Source organism: Brachyhypopomus gauderio, chromosome 11 (genome assembly GCF_052324685.1).
Source record: "Brachyhypopomus gauderio isolate BG-103 chromosome 11, BGAUD_0.2, whole genome shotgun sequence".
Classification (NCBI taxonomy): Eukaryota; Metazoa; Chordata; class Actinopteri; order Gymnotiformes; family Hypopomidae; genus Brachyhypopomus; species Brachyhypopomus gauderio.
The window spans coordinates 9,955,102-9,965,101 of NC_135221.1; the positions used below are offsets into that span (position 1 = coordinate 9,955,102).

Consider the following 10,000-nt stretch of genomic DNA (forward strand, 5'->3'; position numbering starts at 1 on the left):
GAAACCTCGGGCAGTTTCTCAAATAACCACAGCACTGGAAATTCACCCTTTGTCATTTTTGCTCCCTCCTAAAATCCATTTTTAACATCATGAAACTTTCCTTTGAAAGTACCATTAAAATGTGCAGACGGATATGGGAAGGATGTCAACAGTACAACAGCATTGACTCGCAGTCCCACACAGTGCCGTCTATGGGCTGTTCATTACAAATGTATAATAATACAATATAATGACTTACAATAATACCATATAATCACTTAAAATATCACCATGTAATAATATCACTACAAACAAAGCACTCAATTTCAATCCATGGCATACACAAGCACTTGTGTTTTCTGTCAGCGCCACTGCTTTTTCTGAAAACATACCCCCGTTCTGACTGAATATAAATATTTGGTAAGAAAGTCTATCCTTTTTGTTTGAAACGCATGTTCCACCACGCCAACACAGGCTGAGGACTCCGACTCCCCCTGATCCAGCAATCGCAGCACCGGTTACACCTTCTATTTTACCCATAAGGCACAGTTTCGTAAGGAGTCACCTACACTCTTTTTGAAACTTTCATCTCTTGCTAACTCAGGCTCATCTTTAAAAAAAAAGTGTTATTTACGTGCATGACTATTGCTGAGTACTGTATTTATGATCTTTTTTTTGTGGATTGATGTCTTGTTGATAGTATCCAGTGGCAACAGTGTGGCAACACGCACTGTAATAGATCAAATGTTTTTCAGGAGCACGCCTGACCTGAAATGGCACATGGCTAGAATATGGTGGCTGTGAAAGGATCCATCAGGAAGGTGAATGGAGCCATGAATGACGATTTCATCATCGAGATAAAATGAAATTTTTTAAAGATAAATGCCCTTGAAGGGGTCTTCTGTCTGACAAAGAGCGCTACATCAGCGCTGGTAGTGAGGGGAACGGTATCAGGCTGAAGATGGAAGATCCCTGTCTCATCAGAGATGAAGAAAAGGGAAATCTGAAACTCCACGTGAAATACAGACTAATATGAATACGCTTATGCACACAGACCAGTGCCTAATGAATTCGTTTTGGCAGAGCTGTGGGCCAGGCTGTAGACTGACGTCGTCCCCCCCAAACACCCCCCCCCCTCCCTCTCCCCTTCTCTATTTCTCCCTGCCTCTCTCTCTCTCTCTCTCTCTCTCTCTCTCTCTCTCTCTCAGGGAAGTTCTTCACTCATTAGTGTGCTGGACGCGGTTCTTTCGTCAGTCCATTGGAATGCGAGGTGCGTCTCGCGGCTTGTTGGGCTCGGGGACAGATAGCTTTGAAGTCATTAGTTTGGTCATTAGTACAGTTATGTTAAATATTCATTGTAATTCATCACCAGAACGGGGCGCTCGTTTATTCTCTGTGGCGACACTACGCCGCGCGGCTGAATCTCGGGAGGACGGATGAGGAGACGTGATGTCCCGCACCGCACCTGTTCCTGCGGGACCTTCCCCTTGGTCAGAATCAGAGGCTCAGAAACGCAGACGCGCACGCACGTCTGAGCCGGGCTGGTCGTCGCGGGTGATCGCCGGGACGATCCTTCGCGATGCCAACAGAAGCTGCAGTCTGCTGCATGTACTTAGGAGATCCGTAAGGCTGGTCGCAATTAGTCAGAGGGATCAGCCCTTCACATCCTCCATGTCGGGGGAGGCTTTGGGCCGGCCCGCGTAAGCCCACCGACAGCTCACTGTGAACTCCAGCCGTGGGCTGGGAAACCCAGGCAAACTGTGTTTGTCTATCACCACTATCTAATGCTCTAAATGCCAGAAAGACACAATATGTGATGTAAAACCAATTTTAATAAATTACTCCCAACCACATTTGCAATAGTAGAGGTCAAAATGAAAATTACACGTTTTCTTAGAAAACCACTACAAAGGAATTTTGTCAATAAAGCCAAACACCTTCCAGCATGTCGTTATCTTTAAACCATAATGACTCTTGACATTTGGCCCAATGCAGCTGCATGGGTAATTTAGGCTTGCAGGCAGGTTGGCTTCAGGGCAGGTTGGCTTTAAGGCAGGTTTGGTTTTGCAGTGGTGGAGCTAGGGACACAGTGGCGGACCCGGTTACAGAACCACAGGACAGTCCTCACTTCCGCCACCCCATAGAGTAGACCCACGACACCCACGACACCCCGACAAAGAGATCCAGCCACGAGCGTTCCTCTTCGGCAGTTTAATTAGACGTCACAGGCAATATTGCTTCCCGGCTTGTTGGCCCAGTCTGTAATTCTGCATGAGCAGGCTAGCGTGCAGCCCGGCAATTACAGTACACCGGGTTAACACATCATGATTGGCTGGCTGATCTACGCGCCGTCCCGGCCCGCGTGGATGGAATGGTCCAGTCGGTGGGAGAGCAGCGTGTGTATTCATATTCCTCTGTTCTCCATGGCTGGGTGTTTGGTAATAGGCTTTGGCGGAGTCGGAGGATATTCTGTATTATTAATGAAAATTGATTGCTGACTCGCTCACACTTTCCCCTCATGTACTTCAGCTTTTCTTTTTCTCCCTTTTTTTCTCCTGATAAGACCATTTAAGGCTTCTGAGCCACTGGCTGAGGACAGAACGAGAGATTCGTCCTCGCCGCTGCGTTCACCTTCTTGCTAACCTGCCGTCTCTCTCATCCCCGTCTCCATCTAAACCACCCCCACCCACGCCTCCCCACCCCAACCCCCCATTCCAGCGGCGTGCTCCTCCAGTTTCTCCCAATTCAACCAGTCCTCAATAACGCTTAAAAAACTTCTGCCCAGCTAATGGTGATGGATGGCAGTAGTCCCGTGCCGTCTCCTACCCCGGAGACCAGGATAAATGGACATTGCAGGTTCGGGGGACGACGCTGACACTTAGCACCCTGCAACCAGTCTGACGGACGGGGCTGCAGTGTCTCCTGCTCTCTTTCTCCATCTATCTCTTTTTCTCTCTCTGTCTCTCTCCCTCGTTCCTGTTGTGTGGATCAGAGCGGACGGTCTTCAGTGTCACCGCACTGGTCGTCCTCGTCCCTGCTATCAAAGCAATGTCACTGTCTAGGCACAGACTCCAACCCAGACCGAATCCTCGGTGTGAGGTCTGAGCTCGGAAAGTGCGGCTTCTAGGAGGTTACGCGATAAGATCGCCCAGCCACCAGGATGAGGAGCTCGCCGGAGCCGCTAGCCGTGCTCTACCCCGACGCCAAGCGCCCAGGGGACTACGGGTAAGCGCGGGCAGCAGGAACCACCGTTTCTCTACAGGACGCAAGACGCACACACGTGCGGAAACAAGAGTGGAGCTGCACTTTCAACAACGAAGCGCTTTACGCACAACGGGACACAACAGCAGAAAAAGTGGGTAGAGACCCGTCCTGCGCGGAGACGGCGGTGTGGAAACACAATGCAGCAGAGGATGACAAACGAGCAACTTTCCCTGTCGCACAATCATTACAGCAAAACGCACGCACACACACACACACACTCGAACACACACACACACGCTCGGCGGGTGGCAACAGATTGGACAGGGTGATGCCGGCACTGGCACTGTGGCGCAGGTCCACGGCACTTTCGCGGCTGCACACACACTTTGTCCTTCGAGGACAGGCGAAGCGATACACACGCGCGCATACACAAAAACGCGTACAGCCCCAAGACAAGACAGAGAAGGAAGAGGGAGCGTTGAAGTGAGAGAACAGGAGAGAAGGGAGGAGAAAGGAGAGGAGAGGAGAGGGGAGAAGGGAGGAGAAAGAGAGGAGAGGAGAGGAGAGAAGGGAGGAGAAAGAGAGGAGAGGAGAGGAGAGAAGGGAGGGGACTCACAGGATCTCCAGATCACGCAGGGCTCGGAAGGCTCCATCTTCGATGCAGCTGATGTGGTTGCTGTCCAGTTGCCTGCAGATGAGAGACAGGAGTCAGCAGCAGGTCTGCAGCCAAGCGGGGTGGGGGAGGGGGAGGGGGGGAGGGGGGGAGTGGGGGGGGGGGGGGGGGGGGCTGCAGGAGGAGCACAGACACACCAGCACACAGACACCACGAGCTCTCACCTCCACTCTCCTCCCTGTAACTGCAGTCAGAGACAAGGACCAAATGGCTAACAGTGGCCTGCTTGGCTATAGCACATCATGCCCCCTCCCCTCTCTCTCCACTATCTCTCTCTCTCTTCCTCTCTCTCTCTCCCCTCTCACTCCGTCTCTCTCTCTCTCTCTCTCCCTCTCACCTCCTTCTCTCTAACTCTCTCTCTCCCTCTCACTTGCCACATTCCATTTATCCAGCTATGAGAAACCAAGGGGCAAAGAGGTAAAAGAGGAAAAGAAAGAAATGGAAAGGTTAGAGAGAGGATAAGAGAAGTCAGTAGTAGTAGTAGTAGTAGAGAGAGAGGGAGAGAGAGAGAATGAGAGAGAGACAAAGGGGGAGAGAGAGAGACAGAGAGAGAGAGAGAGACAGAGAGAGAGAGAGAGGAGAGAGACAGAGAGAGAGAGAGAGAGAGAGAGAGAGAGAGAGAGAGAGAGAGAGAGAGAGTGGGGGAGGGGAGCTGTAAGGCAGTAGGGTCCTGGGCAGGACACTGGCTATAGTGCACAGCCCACCCCGTCTGTCAACTCTCTGTAAATATTAATTGCATTTTTCCCTCACTCCCTCTCTCGCTCCCTGCCTTTGCCGTTCCCCCCCATCCATCCTCTCCCCCTCTTTTGCTTTCTTTTTTTAAGTCAGAAAGGGAGTAATTTCATTACATTAGAGCACCCAATCCATTACAAGCTTTTACCGGCTCTGTCACTGAAACAATTTCATTAAAGGCAAAGCTTGGTAAATCAGGAGGGTGTAGGGTTCTGCCCTGCTAGGCCTGCTCCCTACCCGCTCCTCTTCCTCCTCCTCCTCCTCCTCCTCCTCTGTCCTTTGACTTTCATTTGAGGATCTAAATGCCCCCCCCCACACACACAAACACACCTTACCCCTGTTCTTTGGCCAAAAAATTTAAGATGGATAGATCCGAGACTGTTAAAGGAGACGTCTGACTGCTTCACCTGAGTCACTGATTTAGCTCAAACACCGTGGTGACTCCTCACCTGCCCCAGACCCAGAGCCTCTGTTTCTCTAGAGAAGAACAATCCAGCCCAAACACCTCCAGCTCTGCGCTCCTGTTCTCTAAAACATGCCTGTCTCTCTCCATAAGGAGTTGTCCAATGAGTTGTTGAAGTGGCAGTCTGCTACGTTACGCACGTTTGGGGCTGGCGTAACGTGAGACGTGTAAGCGCACGTGGAGTGGCGTTGGGTTCGGAGGTCTGACACCAAGAGCAGGTCACTTGGGTTCTGGTGATCTGACGGCCTTGTTAGGAGATGAGCAGATCCAGACTACAGACTGGCCGTGAAGTCGCTCTCTGTTTCCCAGTCCTGTACTGGGACTGAGCTAAGATGTTGTGTAGCCTACCAGTGTGAATGTGCAAGAAAAAATTATAAGACTGGGGAAGTTCATTCATGTACGGCCGACTGCCTTCTGTGTACATGCGTGTGTGATATCAGTGCGGATGTGTGTGTGTATGTGTGTGTGTGTGAGACAGAGAGAGGTGGAACATCATGGGGAATGGAAGTCCCAAATTTAATTTCCTTCACTCTAATTACATTGGCCTTTAATCATTGCAGGCGTGAGCCCGTATTGGCAGTTTGATGCTCCCACACTGCCAGTGGTCCATCTGGAGAGGGTCAGGAGTCCAGGCTTGGGGTGGGGGTGGAGGCTGGCAGGGTGGGGGTGGGTGGAGTGGGGTGGTGGGTGGAGGCTGGCAGGGTGGGGGTGGAGAGTGGCAGGGTGGGGGTGGGTGGAGTGGGGTGGTGTGTGGAGGCTGGCAGGGTGGGGGTGGGGGTGGAGAGTGGCAGGGTGGGGGTGGAGTAGGGTGGTGGGTGGAGACTGGCAGGGTGGGGGTGGAGAGTGGCAGGGTGGGGGTGGAGTAGGGTGGGGGTGGAGAGTGGCATGGTGGGGGTGGAGTAGGGTGGTGGGTGGAGGCTGGCAGGGTGGGGGTGGAGTGGGGTTGGGGGTGGGGTTGTGGAGTTGGGTGGGGTTGTGGAGTTGGAGCGGCCATCGGTGAAAGCTTTGAATCTGCTGTATTGTGCCAGTGCGGCGTGGAGGTGTGTGTGTGTGTGTGTGTGTGTGTGTGTGTGGGGGGGGGGGGTGTCCTGCTATAGGCACAGGCAGCATGCAGCCTCGGGGTTCCAGGGCCAGGGTGCACTCAGCACCCACAGGGCCACAGACCGCCGGCGTGTGTGAAACACTGAACTGGAGGCTGGAGGCTGGCATCTGGCAGACACAGCCAGTCATGAAACAGGCATGCACACACACAGACACAAACACACATGCGCAGGCACACACGCAGACACACACACGCACACACACACACACACACACACACACACACACACACACACACACACACACACACACACACACACACACACACTGCTAGCACAGCACGCCAGGCAGGGATACATGGCACGAGGGCTGTTCTTCTTTTACGAGCATCCTGAAAAGTGCCTCCCAAGACGGGATAAAGACGCGTGCGCGTGCGAGTGCGTTCACGAGGACGGACCCAGGAGGATGTTGCCACGCCTCCAGCCACGCCCACGCCTTCGTCCACGGCCCAACACGCCCCACGCGCCTCTATCAGTGACCCAGCACCCCATGGGCGACCTTCAGCGCGTTAAGCCGCCCTCGCTGGTCCTGAGCGCTGGAGTCAGTGTAGAGTGCGTGAGACGGAACGCAGGGAGGGAGACGCTAGGACTGTAACCACAGACCGAGATCGGGTCCGGCCCGAAAGCCCGTTAGCTGAGAGAGGCAAGCTGATAGCCATATTAGCCTGCTGGCCAATGAGTGAAGAGACGACCCAGAATGCTGACGCAAGGAAAAGGGTTTAACGATGTGTGAGGAAGGTTACGAGGGAGGAGGTGGGGGGTGGGGGGAGAGAGAGATGGGGGGAGTTGGACAGAGAAAGAGAGAGAGAGAGAGAGAGAGAGAGAGAGAGAGAGAGAGAGAGAGAGAGAGAGAGAGAGAGAGAGAGAGAGAGAGAGAGAGAACCAAGTCTGGCTTCACAACCACTCTCAACAAGCACTATACTCCTGGACATTAAGACGCAGAAACATATGAGAAAATCAATGCTCCCCTGGCCCAAAGTCTGGTTGTGTGGGTTTGCTCCCCTCTGGTCTCTGGTTAAAAACCAAAGGCATGACTATTTCAGCGATTAAATCAGGAGTCACCTTGCTGCATGCCGAGCTTCCTGGCAGGGGGGGTGCGGGGGCAGCTGTAAGGCAGATACGCCTCTCTACGGCTCCTAACTGCCACCTAACAGCCCTCTCTCCTGTAGGCTACCTGTGCTCCGGGGCCATACCTGCACCCTGGCACTCTGAACATGTTGGCACATGGCATCAGGTGAAAGATGACCTTCCCAACTGTCCACGCATCCAGAGGACTGATCGGAAGGGAACGGCACATAACCGTCTCGTGGAAAAATGGGGGAGAATGGGACATTTTGAGAAATGGAGAATGTGTGCATGTGTGTGTGACAGCGTGGAATGGGTGCAGTGTTTAGAGACTTGCTGGAGCTGAACCTGTTCGTGTGTGTGTGTGTGTGTGTGTGTGTGTGTGTGTGTGTGTGTGTGTCTTCAGACCTTTTGACCCATGCAGATGAGTAAGGATGTGCCTGGAGGCAGAGACTGTTGACGAGGGTCAGCAAGGTCAGAGTGGAGAGTGACAGCCGGTTAACTGAATCTGACCACAGGCAAGTACACACACACACACACACACACACACACACACACACACACACACACACACACACACACACACACACACACACACACACAAATGTGCAATTGCCTTGCACAAGCTGACCATCAGCTAATGAAAACGATCGTGTTACCCTTGGATCTCAGAGAAGAGGGAATCACTTCTTCTACTCTCCCAGTATGAAACCAGTCAGATTGTTCTCAGTTCAGAGTGGCAATAACTGCACAGTGCTGCGGCTGTGTGTGCTAATGAAGAAAGTAAGCTCCCTCCCTCTCTCTCTCTCTCTCCCTCCTTCTCTGTCTCTCTCCTTCTCTATCTGAGCTGGAGAAATCTCACACAAACAATCATCCTGTCATTCAGCACCGAGGCCCGAGTGCTTGGGAGACGTCTGAGTCGGGACATGGCTAGCGGGCTGCCAGTGCCCAGCGGGACCTCTCTGACCCCTGACCCCTGTCTGGAACACGACCCCTGTCAGGCAGGGCAGGAAAGTTTCCAGAATGCTTCCACACATGCAGGGAGCCGGTACCAGGCCCCATGCCCCCATTGACCGCTGACTACAAACAGAGCCGGCGGACGCTCGAGCACAGCCTCTGCAGCCACGCCCACGCGTCCGTGGCCGGGAGCGGGCCATGATGGAGACGGGGCATGTGGCGTTTACTGTTGTAGGTGAGAGCAGACCCTGCCTGCTGCCTCTCCTGGACTCTCCCCTGGGGACTCAACCCTAAATCCAGCCAGGACCCATCTGTGGGTGCTTTGTGGCCATTTACGGTCATCTACTAATTGGGCGAGGACCAGAATGGTAAGCAGGGCTTCTGAATCTGTTACTGAGAGCATAAACTTGTCAAAGTACATTAGGCTAATTGCGAGTGGCTGGCAAGCATTACTCATGGCAATATCCTGTATACATCTATCTCACTGAGGCGTGCTGATGAACTGATTCTCATGATTGGAAAACTCATCGAGTATTAAGACAAAAGAAGAATGGACTATGGATGTGTCTTGTGTCTCAGAGGAAAAGTGGAGACTATCTTTCGACTGCTTAGCTAACATTATACTTCCCAGTCAATGCTAGGAGTGGCCAACGTTTTCATTTACTCTGGCTTATTGGAGAGAGTCTTTAAATCGTAGTTTCAGGCTGACAGCTGTTTAGACAGGCGTGCACGGAGCATAGCACTTACAGGTTTTTGACAGTGGTGATTCCCCGGAAAGCCTTGCGAGGAATGGCCTGGATCTGGTTTTCACTCAGGTCCCTGGAGAGAGGGGGGGGGGCATAAAATGTTAGGATATTTGAAGACATTTCACATTTCAGAGGAGCATCTTACACCAGGCAGGTGCTGAGATACCCTGGTCTCCGTGAGTGATATGACTATGTTCTGAAGTCCAAAACCAAAATGTTCAACAGACCATAAATGTCACATCCTCCTTTTTTCCTTGGGCCCTCTATCACTGTAAATATATATGTGTGTGAGTGTGTGTGCACACATGCGCGTTTGTCAAATATACAACATAAAGCATCTTTAAAGCCACAGACTCCACAAGCCTTTCATAATTCCTGGGGGAAAATGAAATTACATTCTGTTTGAGCAAGACAAGAAAACAAAGAGGAAAGAGAAAAGAATCCATTCCTACACGAAGACATCACGGTATTTTGAATGGTCAGTTATGAGCCTAACGATTTTTGACATGTCCCAATGGTTTTGCGTAACTTTATTAAGCTTGTTTGTCTGTAGACTCATACCAGCAAATACAATTTGAAAACCAGAATGCAATTACTGACCAGGGAGGCAACAAATGAGATATGGAATATCTGCTGTCTAATCGGAGTGTCTGCCCCACAGTCATGCCTGCAACACACGACACGGAGAGACCGGCGCTCCGGTTAACCCGCGTGCCCTTGCTACAACCAATTTGACTGATAAACAATCAGGCACGGATCCAAACACCACGAGGAGTTCTGCAGCCTCGCGCCTGCTCTATAATGATGCATCAGCTACAACGCTGCCAGCAATTTCCCCTTATGAGCACTATACAAATATTTATCGGTCTTTCCCCTCACGCCCACCTTCTAAAACTGGATATGCATTTGTTTTTAGGAACCAATCAAGTTTTATTAGTTAAAAAAAACGGTTTTACGCGTTGCCAAATGAGAGCACTTTTGCGAGGATGTCCGTTTTTGATCGGTCTCCAAACGTTCAAAGCGTCGCGCGTCTTGGCTGGCCAGTCGATTTCAGGCACTCCGGGTCCTGGGCGTGTTGGAC

At 51.9% G+C, this 10,000-nt stretch overlaps 1 protein-coding gene across 1 annotated transcript in view; it reads right to left on the reverse strand.

Moving 5' to 3' along the window:
• Positions 1-3,795: 3,795 nt before the first annotated feature.
• The window catches only part of LOC143526975 (uncharacterized), a 78,643-nt gene continuing 72,438 nt past the window's right edge, over positions 3,796-10,000 (reverse strand). Inside the window, exons 5-6 of the mRNA XM_077021838.1 lie at positions 8,921-8,992; positions 3,796-3,871 (exon numbers count right to left, since the gene is read on the reverse strand). Of these exons, the coding sequence (XP_076877953.1) occupies positions 3,796-3,871; positions 8,921-8,992 (148 nt within the window). The remainder of the gene's footprint in view (positions 3,872-8,920; positions 8,993-10,000) is intronic.